At 36.7% G+C, this 25,686-nt stretch overlaps 1 protein-coding gene and 1 non-coding gene across 6 annotated transcripts in view; one reads left to right on the forward strand and one right to left on the reverse strand.

Moving 5' to 3' along the window:
* Window positions 1-25,686, forward strand: part of IQCM (IQ motif containing M) — a 664,496-nt gene that overhangs the window by 625,847 nt on the left and 12,963 nt on the right. For 4 of the 5 annotated variants that reach the window (XM_058721193.1, XM_058721197.1, XM_058721195.1 and 1 more), the window contains exons 15-18: window positions 5,941-6,058; window positions 14,027-14,113; window positions 17,196-17,300; window positions 24,748-24,792. In XM_058721193.1, the coding sequence (XP_058577176.1) occupies window positions 5,941-6,006 (66 nt within the window). In that variant the 3' untranslated portion in view covers window positions 6,007-6,058; window positions 14,027-14,113; window positions 17,196-17,300; window positions 24,748-24,792. Of the gene's footprint in view, window positions 1-5,940; window positions 6,059-13,979; window positions 14,114-17,195; window positions 17,301-24,747; window positions 24,793-25,686 lie in introns of all 5 variants that reach the window. The other variant, XM_058721198.1, reaches the window with a different exon arrangement.
* LOC131508179 (U6 spliceosomal RNA) lies at window positions 20,116-20,219 on the reverse strand. Its single transcript, XR_009259891.1, has one exon. It is a non-coding gene; the product is annotated as a U6 spliceosomal RNA (small nuclear RNA).

Genomic DNA, 25,686 nt, shown 5'->3' on the forward strand with positions numbered 1-25,686 from the left:
AAAGAAATAGAATTAGTGATCAAAAATCTCCCAAAAAACAAGAGCCCAGGACCAGATGGCTTTCCAGGGGAATTCTACCAAACTTCCAAACACTTTCTATGAAGCCAGCATTACCTTGATTCCAAAACCAGACAGAGACCCCACTAAAAAGGAGAACTATAAGACCAACTCCCTGATGAACATGGATGCAAAAATCCTCAACAAGATATTAGCCAACTGGATCCAATAATAACATTAAAAAAATTGTTCACCACGACCAAGTGGGATTTATACCTGGAATGCAGGGCTGGTTCAATATCTGTAAAATCTATGGATGAAAGGCAACTTTTACAATTTGACATAATAAGATATAGAAGGACACTGAAAAAATTATATGTTAACAATGCTTTTGCAATAAAAGTAAAATTCACATAAGAAGAGAACAGTTGTTGGAGATCTTTGAATACAGTTGATAAGGGTTTGCTATTTGTCATATAAAAAGAACTATTACAAAATCAACGTAGAATGAGTGGCATTGTGAGCAAACTCGTATAATGGTCCTTTATAGGCCTGACACAGAAATCTGGGAGTTTATCCATAAAAATGGAGACTAGGGTACAACATAGTGAGTATCATAGTTTATGAGCAAGAGAATCCCCAAGTGAGGTACAGATTAACTGTCTTCTCTGCACAAAGCCACAGGCAGGAGGAAAAAAGTCCTGGAAAAGAGAAAGTGGTCAGCCTTCGTTTCGTTAGGAAAACAGATCATCAGCACAGGACCCTCCTGTCTCACAAAATGGGAGAAGCCAACACACAGCTAAGGCTAGGCTTCTGAACTCTGAAGTGGTTCCCCAAATAGTGCTTTGAGGGTGGGAACAGCAAAAATGTGACTGTCTGGGACTCACTACTGATGGCCAAGAAGCCCAAACAGAAAAACTCCCCATCTTTTCAGCCATTACAACCAAGTGGAGACTCAATAACTCTGCAAATTGACATCACAAGGAATGGGAAAATATTTGACTCACTTTTAGAATTTTCCATTTTTTTCAGTTATAACATTTTCCTGAATTATAAAAATAATTGATAATTACCTGTAAAATTTCAAAGAAGATGCAGGAAATGAAAAATAAAAAATAAGAATGATTGACAATTCCATTACTTAGAAATAGTCACTGGTAACTTCTTGGTGTTTTATATTTCTATGTGTAATTTTCTACTTACATATCTCTATTAATGACTATCTGCATGTATCTGAGTGATGTATCTGTATAACATTCCATCCAAAGGATATACCGTAAGTTAATCACCCCTATTCTTTAGAAACCTTGAATTTTTCTAAATGTTGCCATTATACTTGTATAATATGTATACAGAGTATGTAAAATAATATGAAATTTCATTATAGTGAAATTATATGCATATCTCTGTATAGCTTTCTTATAATTAAAAACATAATTTGCTAGAGCATTTATGGATAAATTCATGGCATGAACATTTAAAAAAAATTTTTTTAGTGTTTATTTTTGGAGAGAGAGAGACAGAGTGTGAGTGGGTGAGAGGCAGAGAGAATGGGAGACACAGAATCCCAAGCAGGCTCCAGGCTCTGAGCTGTCAGCACAGAGCTTGACATGGGGCCCGAACTCACAAACCGTGAAATCATGACTTGAGCCAAAGTTGGATGCTTAACTGACTGAGCTACCCAGGGGTCCCATGGCATGAACATTTTCAAAGGTATTGATAAACATTGTTAGGATTTATTCCACAAGTTCACACCAACTTAAATAACTACCTTTATCAAATTAGATATCAAACTATCTTTATCAAAATAACTACCTTTATCAAATCTCTTTTAGCATTTACTTTCCAATATTAGATGCTAGTATTTTGCTTTTAACCTTTGTCAGTTTCATAGTTCAAAAATACATAATTTTAATTATAATTTCTTTATTATTAGTGAGATGGAATATGTTAAATTCTTTTTTCTGCTAATTAAACTCTCATTATAAGTCAGTAATAGGAGAAATTATAATATGAATTACATTAGGAAAAAAGAAAAGAAAACGATTAAATTTGATGTAATGCATAGTCCCAAGTGTACCACATAAAGACAAAATAGGAAATTTATATGAACTCTAATGTGGATCTTCGTTTCTGTTACATTTGGCACAAAAATTACACATGAAAAATTTAAATTCTCTAGCACCAAAGATATACAAATTCATGTAATGACAAATTGCCATTTATGCTAAAAGTGAATCAGCCACAGTTAAATACCTACTGTTGTGATATTTTGAGTTCCTGTGTTAAGGATAGCATCTAGCAGAGGAGGAAAAGATTTGGGTGGCAAATTAATAAGGTATGGCTGATGAAAAATGGCTGGTTTCAAGAGCAAATGAATTATTCAGCAGTTACAGATTTTTGCAGCCATGGAAGGGAAAGAAATTATATATTGTCAAGTTAAGATAGAGTCTGTTTTAGCCATAGTATGTGTACTAATGTCCAGGATTTAGTAGGGATAGAGTTTAAGAATAACTGTACTGGAGAGGAAGCTTTAGGTTACGATATCTTCCAAACCATAGCAGGGTGAATGGTTAACCATCATCATTGGCCACTGATGATTTCAGTTTTGTAATGATGCAATGCCCCCATGTCCTTGTTTGTCTAAAAGTAAGAAAACTATTTGCAAATTTGTCACAAGGGAGATAGCAATGTGATTGACAGAAAGAAGCCAATGGAAAGAGATAATAGAATATAATTTACTTTCCATAAGTGTAGAAAAACTAAACTGGATTGAAGTTAGTCTACAGTCCAAGGAACACCAATCATATCATTGATGTTGATACATGATCAATATCCATAATTCCCTGGCATACAGGTCTTCATACTAGCAACACTCCCTGTTCAAGTCCTTCAAGATGCATCCCACCCATGTTTTTTGCTTAAATATACTCCTAGGCCCTTTTACCCACGATGGAAAATGTGGCCTGTTTTCCCATGAGGTGTAAGCAACTGGTAGCACTGTAGGCACATTACCGAGAATTTACTGTGAGGTGAGTGACCCAGAGACTGTTTTCCAAACACGGTGTCCCTAGCAGCCCTAGACTGCAGGCTTTCTGAGGGTTTAGTCCTGAAGTTATAAAATGACAACTGTATGCTGAATATGGGTTACTTTATTCTAGTTATCAAAAGAAAAATCCAGTCAGAATAAAAACTCATCCATTATTTTAGTATATTCTTAGATGTCTCCAGCAGTAGGCATGAGTTGGGTGTGACTTAAAATTTAAATATAATGGTTTTCTACCAGTGGCTGTAGTTTGTATTTCCTTATAATTAGAGTTGATATGATTAAATTCCACTGAAATTATCTGTGCTATCGATGTGGTGATGATAGTGTAATATCTTAAATACACACATGATCAATATTGAGTTTTCATTATGATGGTCAAAAATAGGTTTTGTGACATAACTTGTTGTTTTGATATTCAAGAGGTCAATAGCCCACTTAAGAGTAAATCCTGCAATTCAAGAGAAACATCAACAGGTGGAAATAATCAGCTCTATTCAGACCTAAAAAATGTTTTCAAATCAGGATATTTTTACTATGATTTGTAGGTTTGGCTTAGTCACTTAGTAAAGTGTAATCTGGAAAAAGTTAATGCTTGGGGCAACTTTGTGACTCAGTTGGTTAAGCATCCGACTTCAGCTCAGGTCATGATGTCACTGTTCATGAGTTCGAGCCCTGTGTCTGGCTCTGTGCCTGGAGCCTGCTTGGGATTGTGTGTCTCCCTGTCTCTCTCTGCCCCTCCCCCACTTGTGTGAGGGCACGCGCACGCTCTCTCTCTCTCTCTCTCTCTCTCAAAAATAAATAAACACTAAAAAAGTTAATGCTTTAAATTTACCACTGAATAACATTTAGCCAGTGATTCTTAGTTACTCAAAAAATTTACTGTTACCATATGATAGAATCACCTTTGGAATTGGCTCACTGACAAAAGCATTTAAATAGTCCATGAGCTTTGATTCCTAGAAAGCAGTTTAACTTCCATAGCTTATCACGAAAATCAGGCAAGTATCAGTAATATACAAAATGTATTTCATTTTATTTATTTTTTAAAGGCAACAGCATGGCATCTTCAAATATCTTTTCTTTCTGCCTTCTGCTTCCCTTGTGTTTTTCTCTGACCTATAAAATGTATTTTAATATGAAATCAAGATATATTAAAAATATTTAAGGGGCGCCTGGGTGGCGCAGTCGGTTAAGCGTCCGACTTCAGCCAGGTCACGATCTCGCGGTCCGTGAGTTCGAGCCCCGCGTCAGGCTCTGGGCTGATGGCTCGGAGCCTGGAGCCTGTTTCCGATTCTGTGTCTCCCTCTCTCTCTGCCCCTCCCCCGTTCATGCTCTGTCTCTCTCTGTCCCAAAAATAAATAAAAAACGTTGAAAAAAAAAAAAAATTAAAAAAAAAATATTTAAAATATATGCTTGTTTTAAATTATAAAGATTGTGTACAGCAAATCAGATCCAGTAAAGTCTACAAAATAGTTTATTTTTTTTCTAAATGGGAAACTGGAGAGTGGAGACAATAAGAGTACATACAAACATTAGATGTTTATAGCAGCATTATCTACAATAGCTAAATTATGGAAATAACCCATGTGTCTATCAATAGATGGGTGGATAAGGAAGAGTGGTACACACACACACACACACACACACACACACACACACACACAATGGAATATTACTAAGCTATGAAAGTGAATGTAATCTTGCAATGACATGGATGGAACTATAGAGTATTATGTAAGTGAAATAGGTCATTCAGAGAAAGACAAATACCATATGATTTACGCATATGTGGAATTTAAGAAATGAAACAAATGAGCAAAAAGTAGAAAGAGAGAGAGAGAAAGGCAAACCAAGACACAGACTCTTAACTATAGAGAACAAACTGATGGTTACCAGAGGGAGATGGGTTGGGGGATGACTTAAATAGGTGATGGGGATTAAGGAGTGCATTTGTTGTGATGAGCACCAGGTTGTACAACTGAAATTAATTTTATGCCATATGTTAACTAACTAGAATTTAAATACAAACCTAAAAAAATTTATATACAGAAATTAGTGTTTCAAATTAGAGAGATAATGCTGATTCACTAAAAGAGGCTATTCATTACAAAACTAATAAAATTTTCTGGAACAAGGCGGCATGAAATCCTTATTTAGAGGGAATAGAAATAATGAATATATACCTTCCATATAATTTGAGACATTTTAAAATATAATAGAGTGCAGAAAAACTGATTCACAAGGTCAGCAATTATGGTACGAAGGGATGAGATATTTGAATGAGGGGAAAAATTACCTTGAATAACTAAGATTGAAGGTAATTGAGAATGGTAACTGGTCACGACTAACTAATGGACTGCTACGGGGATAAATATTAGGACAGACTTTTGTTCACTTTATACATCAATGACCCAAAAGAGGGCATATGCATTAGGAGGATAAAATCTGCTGACATAGGGAATTTGAGGCGTTGAAGGCGCAGTCACAAAAGCGTGCTTAGACTGACTTGGACAGGCTAAAAGAGTGGAGTAATAAGTGGCTTACTCAATTCAGTTCTGAAGACAAAATTCCAGGATCTTAAAACCATAATATATATATAAAAAGGAATATATGCTTCTAAAATCTCCTGAGGATTGACCTCTGAAAGAAACACACTGAGACAAATCTTTCAAGGTATGCTTAGAAGTAAAAATATAAAGAGGAAATATAAAAGTAGGCATTCAGTATATGGAAATTATATCAAGTGTGATAGAATATTCTATTGCTGCTGTAAGATTCATGGGTCCTAATTTCTCATTCCCTCCCCCATTTTTTCTCATGTGACACCTAACATGCAATCAGTTCATAACATTGAGACTGTCACTACTTCTTTTTTTTTTCTTTTTCCTTCTTAGATATCCCAGAGAGCATTAGTCATGAGAAGTGAATATCTGTCTATCCTGGCTGTGCATGTTTTGTGAGACAGCTAACCAAAAAAGTCACAGCAGAGTTCTCCACCAAGGTAGACCAAGGGTATTTTGCCCCAATTACTTTCCACAGTTTCCACAGGTATCTTTGTTAATAAGAAAGAGTAAAAAACTAGAGGAGATTAGTTGAGTAGCAGAGCAATATTTTCCAGTCAGCACTCATTTCTCTTAAGTTCTCAGAAGACAAGCAGACCCTGACTACTCTGGTGTCCAGGGGGATGACATCAAACCAGATTGTCTTAAGCCCTTTAAGCCCTTCATGTTTAGAATGTGACTGCAGGGTGAACTGTGCTCCTCAAACTTGAGGAACACCAAAGAAATAGGGCATTAAATTATATATATAATAAATTATAAATTATATAAATTATACACACACACACACACACACACACGTATATATATCACTAGGTATTGATGAATTCTTTAGTCAAAAAAAAAAAAAAAGAAGCCTCTAATCTACTCTATACAGAAATCAGAACCAAGATGAATTAGCAAGTATGTTACTCACCTAAAATACTGTAGTAGCTTTGTATTTCTTGTAGGAAGATATTCATACTCTTTGATAAATAATATATATTGAGTAATATTTATGAATCAAGGCAGTGAGGTTTGTTCTTATTTAGTCCTCATAATAATTCTGCAGGGTAGTATTATCTGAATTTTACAGTTAAAGAAATCAAGATCCAGCTATGTGAAACAATTTTTCTGACATCTCACAGCTAGAGCGAGATGAAGTATGGATCCATACTTAGGTTCATCACATGCCAAAGTCCTTGTTTTTCTACTATAACTTGATGCATTTGTGTTTGCACACACATCACAATAAATAGATAGTTGATGGGAAGCTGGATGATGGAAGAATAATGCATAGAAGATAAGGTGGTCTTGGGGCGCCTGGGTGGCTCAGTCGGTTAAGCGGCCGACTTCCGCTCAGGTCATGATTTCGTGGTCCGTGAGTTTGAGCCCCGCGTCGGGCTCTGTGCTGACAGCTCAGAGCCTGGAGCCTATTTCAGATTCTGTGTCTCCCTCTCTCTGACCCTCCCCTGTTCATGCTCCGTCTCTCTCTGTCTCAAAAATAAATAAACGTTAAAAAAAATTTAAAAAAAAGAAGATAAGGTGGTCTCTCTCATGCTTTCATAAACACACACACACACACACACACCACATTCCTTCCTTGCTTTGTCCTGTCATTCAAGGCCTTACCAACAGGGCCAGTATCTTGTAAATTCTTCATCTACTTTATGTATTTTATGCATCAGTTGAATCATATTACTGTCCGTTTCCCTTGAATGTCTCTTGCTTTCTTGCTGCAAGTTGTCCCCCAATCTCCACACACCCGGATCTCCAGGGGAAAACAACTCTCTCCCTCTCTCAAATCATGCTGTCTGTATTGGTATTCTGCACTGAAGCTATTCATGTACCTCTTGTGGCCCCCTTAGGTCTGTTAGTGATTTGATTTCCATTGTACCTCCTGGCTCCATCCCTAACAGATTACCTTGCATGTGACAAATGCTCAATATTTATTTTTGAATGGGTGTACAAGTGTGTTCATGTCAAGTGCTAACTAGTATATTCACCTATTGAATTTGCTATGCTTCATTAACCTCCAGTAAAAAACATTTAAAAAAATTTTTAATGTTTACTTTTGAGAGAAAGAGAGAGAGAGAGTGAGTGAAAGCGGGGGAGGAGCAGAGAGAGAGGAAGACACAGAATCCGAAGCAAGCTCCAGGTTCTGAGCTGTCAGAACAGAGCCTGATGCGGGGCTCAAACTCTCAAACTATGAGATCATGACCTGAGCTGAAGCTGGTCACCTAACCGACCGAGCCACCCAGATGCCCCTCCAGTAAAGCAGAATTTAAAGCAGAATTACTTATTGTCACATCCTAGACTTTACTTTTTTGTTTTTAGTATTATACAAATCAGCAAAATTTGTGAATATTAAAAAAAACTTTTTCTTTCTCTTAGTGATTTAAAATTTTTATGCATTTATTCATTTTTGCAAGACAGAGAGAGACAGAGTGTGAGCAGGGGAGGGGCAGAGAGAGAGGGAGATACAGAATGTGAAGCAGGATTGAAGCTCTGAGCTGTCATCACAGAGCCTGATACAGGGCTCGAACTCACGAACTATGAGATCATGATCTGAGCTGAAGCTGTACACTTAACTGACTGAGCCACCCAGGTGCCCCTCTTAGTGACTTTTATAATTTAGTTTCATGTTGTAATATTCTGGAGGATACTGACTGTCTAGTTAAGAGTGTAGACTCTGTAATTAGATAACATGGATCAAATCCTGGCCCTGCCACTTATTAGCATTGTGAATTTAAGCAAACTGCTTAACCTTTCTGTGCCTCAGTTTCCTCATCTGTCAAGTGGAATAAAAACGAGTACCCACCTGCCTGGAAAATTGCCTGGATCATTTACAAACACTTAGTAAATATTCTCAGAGTGAAATAATTGTAAACCTGATTATCTTATTTCCTCCCACATTACACTTGTTTCACTTCATTTATAATCTTTCTCTCCTTCCGGGAAATGGAAAGCTAATTTAAGACTATAATGGAAATTAAGATAGACTTGTTTTCCACATCAAGTTAAATTAAGCTCACAAACAATTATTGATAATGTACGACAGGCCAAGTGCTGGCCCGGTGCTGAGAGACACAAAGCGGATGAGACAAGCATAGGTTCTGTTGACCCCTATGAGCTCACGGTATAGGAGGAGACAAACACCTTTACAATTGCACGGTGTGGTGCTCTAAATATAGAACTGTTTATCCCTCTGCTGTGCTTCAGAGCACCAGTATCTCTTGGAAGGAAGCTTTTATGTGTGTCTGGTGCCCCAATTTTTGCAGCTGCTGTAATCAATTGATCGCTTGGCTCTGGAGGCCAGGAGAGCTTGTATTCCTAGTCCTATGAGACTATAATAATCAGTGTCACCAAGAAAAGAGTTCATAGTCCTTTCTGGCACCCTGAGATTTGAAACTGCTATAAGACACCTGTATATCACCTGGCTCTGGTGGCTGGTGGGGCTTAACATTTGTGGGTCCAATAGGACTACCTAACAGAGAAAGAGTTCTTAAACAGCTACCACCCTAGGCAAGAGACCCAGCAGTTCAGTGTTTCTGTGAATTAGCCTCTTAGCTAATCATGACTGTGGCCTCAGGGGCAAGCTTCTAATTGAACACACATCTTGGGATTGACTATAATCCTCTCCAAAGACCATGAAGGGTAGGCACTATCTTTGCATTCACCCTCTGCTGTACTCCAGAGCATCAGCATCCCCTGAAGAGATTTACACACATCTGGTGCCCTGGTTTTTATGTCAGGCTCCCCAGCTTTTGTAGCCACTGCCCAGGGAATATCCCTTGATTGCCTGGCTCTGGTGGCCAAGAGGGCTTTCATTCCTGAGTCCCACAGGATTGTGGCAATTGAAGAGATGGTTTTTGCAAGCTGTCACTGCCAGGGCATTTCATAGAGGACTGAGGCATAATCCCCAGTTGTTCTGTGCAGGAGGCCTCTTAGATTGTCCTGGAGATTTGGCCTGAGAGGCAAGCTTCAGGTTTGGCAAATATCTAGTGGCTGATGAAGCTGCTCTTAAGGAATGTAAGCTGTGGATGCCATCTTAATGCTCTCCCTGTGCCTTACTCCAGTGTGCTGGTATCACTCAGGGAAGAGCTTATACGCTCATGTGAAGTGCTGATTTCTGTGCCACCCAAGGACAACTCGGGATCCCCTGGTGGCAGGTGAGGTTTATGCTTGCAGTCACATAGGACTGTATATATTTGCACTTAAAAGCTAATGTGTGAGGCTCTGGCTTCCATTTAACCTGAATCTAGGTGCTGAGATTCCCCCTTTGGAACATCAAGAGGTCTTGGCACATCCTCAACCATAGGGAGCTATTAATAATATAACGAGCTGCTTGGACAAGAACAAAGATTTAAGAGGAAAACCAAGGACCGAAGCAGGGTTTAACAACAAGGTTCACCTCTTTTAAAAGACCATTTCTTTAAGACTTGGAAAGCATCTATTGTACAAAAACCAACCATCTATTGTAGAGACACCAACAAAGAGAACCAAGCAAAATAAAGAAGCAGAGCAATATACTCCAAAGAAAAGAACCAGATAAAACCTTAAGATAAAAACCTTAATAAAATGGAGATACATAATTTATTTGGTAAAAGTTCAAAGTATTAGTCATAAAGATGCTCTCCAAACTGGGGAGACAATGGATGAACAGTGAGAACTTCAACAGAGATGGAAAGTATAAGAAAGTACCAAATAGAAGTCACAGAGCTGAAGAATACAATAACTGAAATGAAAAATACACCAGAAGGGTTCAACAGGAGACTAGATAAAGCAGAATAAAGACTCAGTTAACTCAAAGACAAGGCAGTGGAACTCATCCAATCAGAGAAGCATAAAGAAAAAGAATGAAAAAAGTAAAGACGGTTAATTGACATATGGACAACATCAAATAGAATAACATTTGCTGGGCAGGGTTCTCAGAAGAAGAGAAGGGCAGAGATCCAATTTGAAGAAATAATGGCTGAAAGAGTTATCCATATCCAGGAATCCCAGAGACTACACATTCTTCTCAAGTGCACGTAGAACATTTTCCTAGATCATATGTTAGGCCAAAAAAACAAATCTTAATAAATTTAAGAGAATTGAAATCATATACAGTATCTTTTATGATGACAAAGGTATGAAGCTAGAAATTAATTACACAAAGAAAACTGGAAAATTCACTAATATGATAATTACTGAACTATCAGTGGGTCAAAGAGGAAGTCAAAGGAGAAATACAAAATATCTTGAGACAAATGAAGATGGAAATGTAATATACCAAAGTGTATGGGATACAGCAAAAGCAGTTTTAAGAGGGAAGTTCATAGTGACAAAAATTTACCTCAAGAAGCAAGAAAAATCTCAAATAAACCAATGTTATACCTCAAGGAACTAAAAACATAGAATAAATGAAGACCAAAGTTAGTAGAAAGAAGAAAATAACAAAGATTAGGGCAGACATATGAAACAGAGACTACAAAGACCATAGCAAAGATAAATGGAACCAAAAGATATTCTTTGATGGGGCGCCTGGGTGGCGCAGTCGGTTAAGCGTCCGACTTCAGCCAGGTCACGATCTCGCGGTCCGTGAGTTCGAGCCCCACGTCAGGCTCTGGGCTGATGGCTCAGAGCCTGGAGCCTGTTTCTGATTCTGTGTCTCCCTCTCTCTCTGCCCCTCCCCCGTTCATGCTCTGTCTCTCTCTGTCCCAAAAATAAAAAATAAAAAAAAAAAAAAAAAAAAAAAGATATTCTTTGAATAGAAAAGCAGAATCTTTGCAAATCTCTGGTATTTGTGGCAATTGAGAAAAGACAGGATTCAAATAAAATCAGAAATGAAAGAGATGTTACAACTGATAGCACGGAAATACAATGGATCCTAAGAAACTACTGTGAATAATTACAAACTAACAAATTTGGAAACCTAGAAGAAATGGATAAATTCCTAGAAATATACAATATACCAAGACTGGATTATGATGAAAGAGAAAATCTGAACTGATACGTTGCTAGTAAGGATATTGAATCAGTAATCAGAAATTTGCTAATAAACAAAAGTGCAGGACCAGATGGCTTCACTGGTGAATTCTAAAAAAAATTCAAAGACTAACTAATAACAATCCTTTTCAAACTCTTCCAAACAATAGAAGAGGAGGAAACTCTTCTAAACACTTTTTATGAGGCGGCATTACCCTGATTCCAAAACCAGACAAGGATACCACAAGAGAAGAAAATTATAGTTTAATATCCCTGATAAGCATAGATGTAAAATTCCTTGACAAAATATTAGCAAACCAAATTCAACAATACATTAAAGGATCATATGCCATGATCAGGTAAGATTTATTCCAGGCATGCAAGGATGTTTCAATATCCACAAATCAGCTAATGTGATACATCATGTTAACAAAATGAAGGAAAAAAATCATTTGATCAACTCATTACATACAGAAAAAAAATTGACAAAATTCAACATCCATTTATGCTAAAAACACTCAACAAAGAAGATATAGAGGGAATTTACCTCAACATAATAAAGGTCATATATGGCAAACTGACATACGGCAAACAGCTAACATCATGCTCAATAGTCAAAAACTGAAATCTTTTCCTTTAAGATCAGGACCAAGACAAGAATACCCACTATCACCACTTTTATTCAACAATGTATTGGAAGTCCTAGCCCTGAGCAATTAGATAAGAAAAAGAAATGAAAGTCATCCAAATTGGAAAGGAAAAAGTAAAACTATCACTATTCTCAAATGTCATTATATATAGAAAATCCTAGAGTTCATCAAGAACTGTAAACTAATAAATGAACTAATAAATGAATTCAGTAAAGATTCAGGATACAAAATACATAAAATTTGTTGTATTTCTATGCACTAATACTTTGCATTTACATTGCATCAAAAGGAATAAATTACCTAGGAATAAATTTAATCAAGGAGAAGAACCTACCGAAAACTATAAGGCATTGGTGAAAGAAACTAAAGACACAAATAAATGGAAAGATAACCCTTGCTCATCTCACTCCTACTAGAATCGTTCTTATCCAAAAGACGAAAAATAACAAGTGTTGGCAAGGATGTAGAGAAGAGGAAACTTGTGCACTGCTGGTGGAAATGTAAACTGGTGCAGCCCCTATGGAAAACAATATGGAAGTTCCTTAAAAAATTATAAATGGAGCTGGCATACAATCCAGTAATTCCACTTTGTATACTTATCCTAAGAAAATGAAAGCACTAACTCAAAAAGATATATGCACCCCTATGTTCATTGTAGCATTATTTACAATAGCCAAGATGTAGAAACAACCTAAGCATCCAACAGTGGATGAATGGAAAAAGACGTGGTTTATATACACAATGGAATATCCCTCAGCCGTAAAAGATAATGAAACCTTGCCATTTGCAGCAACATGGATGGACTCGAGGGCATTATGCTAAATGAAATAAGTCAGACAGAGAAAGACAAATAATGTATGATTTTATATATATAAAATTTCACTCAACAAACTCATCGGTACAGGGAACAGATTGGTGTTTGCCAGAGGCAGGGAGTTGACAATGGGAGAAATAGGTATAGTGGTTTTGCTTTTGTTTTAGTTTAAATAAATTGAATTAAAAAACAAACACTGTTTAGAATATGTTCCTCCGGTGCCAAAATAAAATTTATTACTAGAACTCAGTTTGTTATTCTTAGACAACAAAGTGATTACTCTGTGAATCAGTTTGATGCCTTTCACCCAAATACTCTGCAAAGAACAGAGAACAACCTGAGTCATTGTGACCTTTACCTGACAGCACACGTTAGCCTTTAACTCTAGCACAGCCCTTGTTTGCCAGAGAAACCAGGGACAGTCTGCTAAGGGCAAATCCCTACTTTGTTAAAAATCTTTCACTCCTAAATTCATAATTCTAGATTTTGGTTTCCCAAGGTTTTAGAGAGCACTATGATGATTCTTCTGGAAAATATTCTCTAGAAAACACATAAACCTATTCAAAAATTACCACTTAATGCATATTTAAAAATATTTTCAGGAATAGTGTATTTATAGGGCAATATATACATTTATTAATAGAACAAGTTTAAATAATAAGCTGTTTAAACAAGGTATAACATATACGCATATATGTTATGTAAAAAATATATATATACACACACAATATAACATACATACCAGATAATATATATGGAACAAAATTTTAACTGAATATATTAATATTTTCTTATATATTTTCTCAAATCTAAAATGAAATATGTATTGTGTGTCTATGTGCATAATCTCTACCCTGATATACATGTAGGTGGATTCCTATTTGTTTTAAGGAGTGAATTGCTATGTATTTCCTATTATGTTATTCAAGTAGATTCAATGTTCTAAAAATTGTGAAATGCAGGAAGCAAGACAAATTATGCATTAGCAAGTCTCTTGGTGACCTTCCAGCTTGGCTGTCCCCATCTTCCACTGACATCTTAGGACAAGCAAGAGTGATTCAGGTTCCAGATTCAAGGTCTCCTTTCAGGAAAAGAGGTAAGAGAAAAATAAATAGTTTAAGGTTTCTGTAGCTTTTCACAGAAAATTTTCATCATGTTTTATGTCATTTAGTAATATTTTTTATCTCTTGGCATGATTGCATAAAAAAGCAGCAAACACTGAATCAAACTGCAAAACTGTTTTATTTTCATACCGAGCAATGAAAAATGATTCCCATTAATGTTCACATTAAAAAAGAGGCTACATATATATGAGAAAAGCAACTCATTTTAATTGATCTCCAAACATAATATCCAGTGACAACATTCAATTTCTGGGTAGTGAATAGCAATGCTTATATCTATATTATCAATATGTTAATATTTGAGGCTTGGGCATAGCCTAGATATTGCACCAGTACACTGGGCATTATTTGCTTTAATGGGAATTTATTGAGCAACATTTGAGGCCAGGAATAAGTATTGCACATGATAATTAAGATGAATAATTCTCATTCCCTGTCTTCAAGGAGCTTACATTTTGGTGCTTAGAGGAGGCACAGATGTCAGAACAGGTAACTAATATACACCCTAGTGAAATAGATGCTTTAGAGCAATAGGAATTTAGGCTTTCAGACCGAGGAGGAAAAATGATTGCAAATTACTATCAAAATATTCTGGAATGGAAGAAAACCTAGAAAGGAAAAAAAGAAAATAGAAAAGGAGGAAGAGAATCTGCTCTATCAGAATTTATGTTTAAAAACAAGACAAGTAACTAGACAATGAACTCTTAATTTATGTTCCCAAAGGCCTGTGCCATGACAGAAGAGAGAATGTCTATTTTAAGTCCCAGACACCTGGCACTGTTCCTTGGCATGTGGAAATAGGTGTTCAACAACCATTTGTTAGTGGCTTTTCCCTATTTCCTTCCTCTCTCTCTCACTCTCTCTCTCCCTCCCCTTTACCTCCCCCCTCCCCTTCTCTCCCCCTTTCTGTCATGCTTCAGGATCATTTACCTTGTTAAATTAAGCTTTCTATCTTCCTTTTCCCTTCTTAATAGGATTATATTAGGTTAAACCAGATAGAATTCTGCTTTCAAGTCAAAATGGTTAAAAGGCAACAATTTCATATGGTTCAACCCAGTAATTCAACTGGTGTACACGAGTTCATCTATTCACACCAGCAAGAAACTAAGACAATCAACTGACCATATTGAACTAGCATAACATATGATAAATTTTCTCAGGAACAGTTTACAATATATAAATTATTCTCAGGAATAAGCCTTCCAGAAACCTTAATCAAAATGGCCTATAGGACTAAGTGATGTGGCTGCTAAGAATAGTGACAATTTTATAAACAATTGCATACGTGCTCCAAACCTGGGGCTTTGAATATGTAACTGGGTCCTACAGTAGAAATTGACTTATAGCATCTGGATGCTCTGTTTGGATGCTCTGCTACCCACTATTCATCTTTATTCACTAGAAACAGTTTAAAAATATTAATGCCTTAATTTCAATGTAGTGTATGTATCCCACTGTGGCTCTCCTCCTGTTCCTACAGATATTCACCCTGTAGCCCCAATCCAATAGTCTTTCCCAGTTTCATACTCTGTTTTACAAAGAGCCCTAATCTCTGGGGGTTGGATGGTGACAAGGAGTAATGAACATAGGTAGCCAAAGTGATGATGTGCCTGGTATCGGGTTAAGGATTGTGATAGAATACTATGTCTCCTCATGACAGGGGCTTGTGTCTTTAATTGAAAGGGTGACCATATAATTCATCATCCAAAGATGGACACTTTTTGAGAGTGAAAGGTGATATATTAATAATTACAGTAGGACAACAAACCGAAACAGAGACCATTTCAGGCAAATGGAGACATATAATTACACTGTAATTTGAGCATTTCCCCAGAACACATCCTGTGAGATACTCTGTAAAATAACTCACTAGAGAGTGATCTAGATAACAAGAATGAAAGGTCACAATTTGTTATTACATATATAGGTTAACTTTATCTCCTTCAATTTTCACATTCCAGATTTTAGTTTTCTGTAGGACCCTGTGGTAGATTCTACACATTTTGTTTCATGATTTCTAGCAGACAGTACAAAATTTTCTGATTTCCCTTGTGTTTTTCCGGCTTCATTTGGAAGCAAAGAAATTTTCTTCCTTGCGATCATATATTGTTCTGTTATTCATAAAATACTTTGTTCCATATCATGCTTCTTCAAATACAATCCCTTCTAATTCGATTAGAAAATGAGTAAATTAAAATAAAATTATGTGAGAATATTTGGTGAATTAACTTTAATTATTGAAGAACAAGGTATAGAGTATAACAAAATCAGGTCAAAAGTCAAACCACTCATATTTTAATTTTGTCTTTGCTATTAACCATCTGTGTTGTTAAGTAAGTCCGCATCTTCTCAAAGAAAAAAAGTACGAGAAAGAACAGTTGTAAGTGCCTTCTTTGTGCTAGGATTGTGTGAAGATAATGCATGAATCTCATTGGCCCCCAACAGCCCTGTAACAGTAACACTACATTGCCCATGTGCAAGTTCATAATTGATGAAATTGAGTAACTTGCCCCGAACTTTCACTTAGTAAATGGTAAGGAAGAATTTAAGTCCAGGTCTGTCTGAAAAATACACGCTGTCAGTCAATAATCTGTTTACTTATCTTGAAAATGGGAATCTCTTGCATGATTCAAAAGATTGTTATAAAGATTTAAAGACTAAATGAATGCCAAATGTCTAAAAGTTTTTAAACAATCTACATATTTGGGTATTACTAGAATCTTTCCCTTATATTTTTCTATTCATTTCTTGATTATTTTTTTTCTTGACTCTTTGACTCAGGATTTAAATAAAATTTTTGGAATACTCATCACATTTTATAACCAGAAAATAGATCACAAGCATTTCACAAAGTGGTATTTAATTCTCTTTGATTCCACAAGTGTGACACCCCCATACCGGGACAGAGCGTCTGTTCCGGAGAGCTCATTGCTTTGGGCATTTGCTTCTTTCTATTATCACTATCCTAGGTCACTCTGACATTTCAAAACAATGTCTTATATTTATATTGGAAGCCTTTATTAAACTAAGATACAATTTGTTTTTAATTAATAGGTCATTCCACCTTCATCTGTAAGATGACATTCTAGCTCAATCAGCTGCAGCACTACTTATTTAAGACAAGAGAAGAAGGTGAAAGGAGAACAAGGCAATTACAAGGTTAGTCTCTATTTCCAAAGCATCACCTGAGGCTTCATTCAGATAATTTCAATTAACTTTTATGGAAGTTACTCAGCTAAAACCCCAGCAAATGCTACTGTAACTAGATTCAGTGCTCCAGAGCTATACAACTGCTGGGGAATTTATACCATCATTTTTTTCAAGTGTACCAAAAAATATCGCTCCCAAGACTGACCTATGTGACATGTTCCCCATGGTCTCATGCAAATTAAGATGACTGTGATGTAAAGATCTCTGAGACAAGGGTCATAATGGAAACATTAGCAGACCCTTCGCTACAGAAGCCCTGCAGGGGGCCATTAAGATATTTTATGGAAGTGCTATAGTGTCAGCCTGAAAAGCAATCGGCAAAGAGCAGGAAACATAAGCGACTGTAAAAAGAAAACAAAACAAAAACCCAATAAGAGACAATGAAGACATCATTAAAAACATAAAGGCAATGAAAATGCCTATGGTGTGTTTTCCATTATCTGTGACCTTGGGTTTCAGTTTTGGCTGTGTTCATCGTCAGTTTAAGAAAAATACCGCCTTAGACTCCTAGGCTCACACATTCTTTGCATGATTCCTTAGAAGAGGAGGGGCAAAGCCCTAAGCTAGCTGTCAAAAAACAACTTACTATAAATTGTAAGGGTAAAATATCCCGTAAGAGTTTTCCCTCTGCGCTCTTGAGTATTGTCTCTCAGGGAACCCACCCAGGATGACAGGAAGATAAAAATTAGATTGAGGCCTTTTACACTGTTTTGACTGTTCATATCCTCCCTGTGTGTTATTTATATTAACAAATTCAGTTTTCTACCTCAAAAAGACAGCTGGTTAACAAAATGCTGTTGAACAAAAGAGATCTCTTCGGCATGGTTACACTGTCAGGTTATCCCAGATTAGAATCACAGATAACAGTGATCTAGCTATAGAACTATGTTACTCAATGGAGATTGTGATCCAAATTTGTAAGTGTTTTCCAACAAGCACTTTTAAAAAATAACTGTGAATAAGTTCCCCAACTCCTAATGTGCTTGTGTTTATTTTCTTCTGTAGTTTATTTTCTTTAGCATAAAACCTTTTTTTTTTTTGGCTTGAAATGAAATAGGTATTATTTACTCTAAGTGAAGTGAAAAATTGGGGCTAATTTCTCAATTACTTTCCATCATAAAATACTTCATTCCAGGTATCCCCAAGGTTAAATTTTATTTTCTCCACAAGGTTAAATTTAATGTCAGCACAGACTATCAGAAAAATAACCCCATTTCTTCCATTTGCTTTACATGTATAAATTCAGTCTTTACTTAATCTTTTTTTTTTTTTGGTAGAACACTAAATAAAATGTGACGCAAAGTCTGTATTTCTCCAATATGTAGTTGATGTTTGATGAAAAACTTGGCAACTTAATTCTCATAAAAATGATTAAGTAGAATTATACTGGCAAGACTCAGCTATCACGTAATGTTTGGGAGAGTGGATAGGAAGGAAGAGAGTGAAAAGGCAAGTCTCTTGTTTTTTTTCTCGCTTTCTCTCATCATATAATGTTTCTATGAGAATCTTCCATAATCAAAATTTAGGTCCTAAAGAATTAAGCATGAAACACATGGGGTTTATTCTTTGTGATCAGTCTGATATAGATTGCTTTGTTTTCCTTAGAGTCACTTTCCTAGTAAATTAAATTATATTACTAATTTTTTGCTCATTATCAATACTTTTTTTCCCTCAGTTTTCTACTGGTGCAACTCTAAGTAAAAGATATACTTTGAAAATCATTAGATTTGAACCAGAAAATAGAAATTATTTGCAGAGAATATTGTATTTCTCTTCATTTTGAAAATCTTTCAGAACTGACCTATAGCATTTTTGAAGCATATATATAATTAATATTTGAGGATTTCCCTTTTTACTTGATGGAGTTCAGGACATGCTAACCCCAAATATGGCACTTTGGCATATTGAATATTTTAAGCTGAAGGAGTTTGAGAAAATGGCAGAAGCAGAAAGGTCACTCTGATCTTCCCCCCAATCTTTCTCTATTGAAACAGATCATAAAATTCTCAGGTAAGAGGTGCCCTTCCTATGCCAGAGAAAAGGAGCATCCTTATCTCCGAAGACAAAGATGCCCCAAGAATCCTAACAAACAAGCCATACTAAATCTTCCTATTTACTATAATTACCTCATACTCTCCTTGGGAAAACTTAATACTCTAATAAAAGACAAATAGAGAAACATCCCATGGTTGTGGATAAAAGTTCTTGATGTTATACAGATGACAATACTATGTCTATTTTTCTATAAATTTATTGCACAAACCAATTAAGATCCACTTAGATATTTGAGGAACACAATAAAGTTACTTAAAAAGTTGTTTGAAAAATAGAAGTCCACAAATAACCACAACCTTAAAAATGAAGAAATTAACAGGGAGAATTTGTTCTATCAGATTTTTAAAATTAAAGTTGGGGTGCCTGGGTGGCCCAGTAAGTTAAGCATCCGGCTTCGGCTCAGGTCATGATCTCATATCTCGTGAGTTCGAGCCCCGCATCAGGCTCTGTGCTGACAGCTCAGAGCCTGGAGCCTGCTTCAGATTCTGTGTCTCCCTCTCTCTCTGTCCCTCCCCCACTCACGTTCTGTCTATCTCTATCTGTCAATAATAAATAAACATTAAAAAATGTAGAAAAAATAAAATTAGATTAAAGTATAATTAACATACAGTGTCGTATTAGTTTCAGGTGTACAGTATGACTCAACGTTTTATGCATGACCCAGTGCTCATCATGATAAGTATATTCTTAATCTTTATCTAGTTCACCCCCAAACATGGAACACTTCATGACTTTGCATGTCATCCTTATGCAGGGGCCATGCTAATCTCTGTATTGTTCCAATTTTCGGGTGTGTGCTGCTAAAGAGAGCACTGTCCTTTAAGATTTTAAGACATATATTCTGAAATGCAGGACCTGGATCCTATGCTTTCACATGGAAAAATAGTAAGGATCCCACTAACTTCCTTTCAGATTCCAAGGAGGACAGCCCAAGGAAAAGGTAAAGAATGAAATAAAAGCCTAAAAGTCTGTGTCCCCACTTGTGAGGTAAAGTAATTCCACGCTAGTGAAAATGTGAACTGATGAAGATCAGCCATTTACCAGTAAGTTTAGCAACTGTTTCAACCTTGAATAATAATACATGGAGAGGTGGGGCAGAGGTCTCTTATACACCAAAGGGTGGAAATGATGGAACGTCATCTCTGAAGTGAGTGTGGGAGCATGAGGATTGAGGGAAATGAGATCCTTCTATAAAAATATTCTATCATGACGGTGTGTCATAAGTCACTGAGCCATTTTCAGATTCTTGAAAAATCACTTTGTGCCTAATTGTTTAGCATAAATAATACTGTGATATATTGGTAAATTTAAAGTATTTGATACCTGTTTCTGTCTGTCTGTCCATCTATCTACATTGTTTGCAAAAATACACACACACACACACACACACACACACACACACACAAAGAACCTTAAATATCCTTTTACATAAATACATGTAAGATGGCCATTTACTTGCATGATGAGCAGGCTCACATTTGTCCTGAGTAAGATTAGTATAGTTCACTTTGCCCAGTAGCTTTCTTTCCACCTGTTTTTCATTAGTATTGACTCTGAAGTCAATAGCCTAGATGTGACAATCAAAAGGCACCACTTTGATTCTTTCATTAGTACTTACCTAGGTGACTGAAACCTGCTTAGAATCTCAAGATGCTATGAGAGGACAAGATTCACAGAGGAGAAAACAACTCAAGGCCAATATCGGATCAAGGGCTTTGCTGTTGTTCATAGTTGTTCTAGAGTCTGGCCTAAATTTGGCAAAACTGCCTTTTTTTTTTAACATTAAGATTATCCTGTCCCCAACTCACCATGGAATTTTAACTTAATATACTAAGGCTAGATTAAAGCAAATGTAATTCCTGTACTTACTCAGACTCCCTTCCTCCTTTTTCTTAATATTTCCACCCAAAGTCTACCATTCTCAGCTTGGTTGTCTGTGGAAAAGTAGTTTTAAATATTCTAGAGTCAGCCTCCTTTTTGCCCTCTCAAAAAGTATTTTATAAAGCTAAAAAGATGACTACTTAAGTTATTAATACCTGTCTTTTATTTAATTACTTCACTCACTCATTCAATAAATATTTAAAAAAATTGTTTTAATGTTTATTCATTTTTGAGAGAGAAGACAGTGTGAGCGGGGGAGGGACAGAGAGAGAGGCAGACACAGAATCTGAAGCAGGCTCCAGGCTCCAAGCTGTCAGCACAGAGCCCAACACGGTGCCCAAACCCAGGAACAGTAGGATCATGACCTGAGCTGAAAGTCAGATGCTTAACCGACTGAGCCACCCAGGGGCCCCATTCATTCAATAAATATTTAAAGAAGGACTTCGTTTGCCACTCAGAGTGCTTGATCTGTTGGTAAAAAAAAAAAAAAATAGCCAAGATCTGTGCTCTATGAAGCTGATATAAAACAGATAAATAATTACAAAGTGTAATGAATGAATGTTATGAAGTAGATAAAAATGGAGCTGAGATAGAAAATTACAGAAAGGAATGATTTTGGATGGGGCATTTTCATTGGCAAATCCAAGTGGGGAAGACCATGTGATACATTTTTTTCTGATGTAAATAAATACATTCATTTAAACTTCAGTAAGAAATCATCAAAATATGAATATAGCACATGAGTATTATTTAATGAATTAGTAGAGATAAATTTATCACAATTCTATCAATTCATCTTGATGCATCAGATAAAAGTTCCAAAGTTCTAAACAAAGACTTGTCTTGATGATATTATCAGTAATTGACAATAACAGATTTGGACCATCTCATTTTAATCATGCACTAAGTCTGGCATGTTCCCAACTAGCACCACATCAAGAAGTTTGAACTGCTCTGGGAAGGAATTCCAAGAATGGGACACCCAAGGGCTAGGATCTGAGATGTTCAGCAGAGAAGCTCTACTGCAGGAGAGCCAAATCACTACTCTCTACTGCTTAACCAAGGAGCCCAAGAGTTATACGTGTATTTATGTGTACCCGTGTGTGTGTGTGTGTGTGTGTGTGTGTGGAGAAGCTATTGAGACTGTGCTCTGCAAGTGTAATCTGAAGATAGTGAAAATCTGACACAATTTAGAGAAGGCAGTATTTCTTGTGTGCATCCAAAATTATTTTAGCAAATCAGTCATTTATCAATAACTGCATCACATCTTTCAGTATTTCTGTATCTAAATACTAAACATGAAGCACAAAAGATGCCTTAATGCACACCAAGTTCATGTAAAGCTGTAAAATGCCATTTTTTGGAAGACAAACTGCACTTGCTCTGGAGCCTTGCACACGCATGCATAAAAACACCCCCAGCAAATATCTGCAGCCACTCGAACACATACAACCTCCTGTGGTTTCTCTGTATATCAGACACAGCTGGGATGATTTGAAGATTATTTTTTAAGAATGCATCTAGCTTACATTTTTAGAATATAAGTTCCAGCCAATAGATGAGCTAAATGATCCTTTATTGCCACACAGCTCTTATTACCTCTCCAAGAAATCAGCAGTGTAAATATCCCACCCTGTGTCAACTAACACAGAAACTGGTAGAGTGAGGTTGCTGGAAACTTGGCATGGTGTGTAAATTCACAAGAATCCATCAAGCTCTTCTATTATTTATACTGTAAGATTTGTAAGCTGTCTGTAGAGTAACAGGTGTAGCCCCTATGGGTCAACAACCACCTGAATAATGCATGGGAAAAGGAAAGCAATACCACATACACCACAGTTTGGTATTGTTCATTTTGGGGAATAACTTTGCCTATAATGGCTGCCTAAAAAATCTTCCTTAGCAGTGATCCATATACTGTATAGTCATGTGTGATGGTTAAAGCCAGTTCCTTTGTATTTGACAGACCAATGTTGAATCCTGGTTTCACCTGTTACTACTTTCTGATTTTTGTTTGGTCAAGATACTTTTTTTTTTCCAAGACACTTTTAAACTCCGTCAAATTCAGTCTCAGTTTCATTATCTTAAGAATAAGGAAAAAATATGTTCATAATTAATTTCTAGTTAGCAGAACACTAACAACTGGATTTCATTAAAAACTTACATACATGAAGGTCTTAATTATTAGAAGGGACAGAGATAGAAAGACAGTTTTTGGGGGCGCCTGGGTAGCTCAGTCACTTAAGTGTCTGACTCCTGATTTAGGCTCAGGTCATGATCTCAGGGTTGTGAGATCGAGCCCACGTGGGGCTCTGCAATGGGCGTGGGGTCTGGTTCCCTCTCTCCCTGTCTGTCTGCCTCTCCCCCGCTCAAGCTCTCTCTCTTTCTCTCTCTCTCTTCCCCAAAAACTAGACAATTATTTTTATTTGGAAATTACTAAGGTCAAAACTATGAGTTATAAGAGGTTGTATACTATGAGTTACTGTCATTGTGTATTTATTGAATACAGATTCTGGATATCATCAACAGTAATCACAGAGAATATGTTTGTGTGGCGATGGAAAAGGAGCAGAACCATGGCACCCTGGAGTTTCTTTGCTAAATTAGACCGTAGAACTAGCATGTCACAGAACCTCTATTGTTAAATGTTATCATTTGGACAACAAAATGCTGATCTAAAAATAACTTATTGAGGGTTAAGTAGCTATTATAGCCCACTATATGTAAAGGAAATCTCATTTAGAAGGCTATGAATGAAGGATGAGGAAAACAAGTGAATTGACTGAGGTTTCCAGTTAGTAATAGAGCAAAGTACACTAGTATACTATGAATGAGTCACAGAAAATGGAACTGCAAAATGACCATAACAGTTACAATTCTAATAATATTATCTAGTATTTACTGAGCATTTACTGTGTGCCAGATGTGCTGCTAAATGTGCTTTATGTGTCATTGCCTTCTTTAATTCTTACAATAACCCTAAGAGGTAGGCACAGATATTTTGGTTTTTCTAGATAGGAAAGCTCAGGTAAACGAGCTTAAGTAAGCTGTCTGTGGCTACACAGGGAACACGATATAAAGCCAGATCTTTGACTCTAAAGTTCAGAATGATATGACTCTTTATAATTTTCTAGTCTAAACTTAACAGGATTACTTGCTTCTCTGTAAACAACCAGATGAACATTTTTCCTATGGTGCCCAATGCAATCGAGGTAGTGACATATGAGAGGGATGAATGCCTACCTTCCTCCAATGAAAGTGTTTCCTTTAAAAATAATGGAATGAAATTTCCATAAATCTTGTCAGCTTTGTTTTGAAATTTTCTTACTATGACTCATAAGCATAAAAACCAAAGCTGCCGTGAAAGATGGAGAATCTAAACAAAGTTGGAAAAAATGTATTTTTTGAATCCCTACAATATTGTCAATTCACTTTATTTTTGTGGCCTTGTTTTTCCTAGGACATAAATACCACATTTCTATCTGTGGAGGAAGTGCTGCATAAGGTGAGCCACGTTCCTTATAAGAGAAGTTCATTTTTCCCCCAAATGATATGTTATGTCATTCTTAGAATTCTATTGTGAGCCCAGATGATAACTCATAATCTCCCTGCCCTTTGAGTTTGAAGACACTGCAGATTTCTTACAGAACCTATCCCCATAGTTAAGAGTGAAAGAGCAGAGATCCAAGGGGCACCTGGGAGGCTCAGTCTGTTAAGCAACCGACTCTTGATTTTGGCTCAGGCATGATCTCGTGGTTTGTGAGTTCGAGCCCTGTGTTGGACTCTGCACTGACAGCAAGTAGCCTGCTTGGTATTCTCTCTCTCTCTCTCTCTCTCTCTCTCTCTCTCTCTTTCTCTCTCTCTGCCCCTCCCCCACTCACACATAAGCACTCTCTCTCAAAATAAACAAATAAATAAACATTAAAAAAAAGAGCAGGGGTCCAAAGCACCATTTCTGCCCATTGTGATGTCTGGTCCATTGCCACTAGATAAGTATTAAAGACAGGGAGCAGAAAGCCCCCCCAGTGCTAGGGCTTGTTGGTTTGCTTGCTTCTTGTGTGTTTGTTTACTGGAGATAAATGCCAAGAAGGTAATTATTTCTTCTCCTAGAAAGAGTCTTGACTGAGAAATGATAAACAGTCCCACCCATTGTGCAGAAACTTGGTGAAAATCCCTTAGAGATCTAGAAAAAACGTGAGCCAGGGAGCCTGAATACAAATGCTGGACAGGACTGAAGAGGAGGAGGAAGCGTGGTGTGACAGAGGGAGGGGAAAGAGGAGGAGGAGGAGGACGAGGGGAAGGAGGGGGAGGAGGAAGTGCTAAGATAAGTGGCACAAGGGACAGGGACAAAGATGAAGGAAATGAGAAATAGAGGTGCTCCAGGAAAGGAAAGGAGTCT

The sequence above is a fragment of the Neofelis nebulosa genome, chromosome 3 (assembly GCF_028018385.1).
Source record: "Neofelis nebulosa isolate mNeoNeb1 chromosome 3, mNeoNeb1.pri, whole genome shotgun sequence".
Classification (NCBI taxonomy): domain Eukaryota; kingdom Metazoa; phylum Chordata; class Mammalia; order Carnivora; family Felidae; genus Neofelis; species Neofelis nebulosa.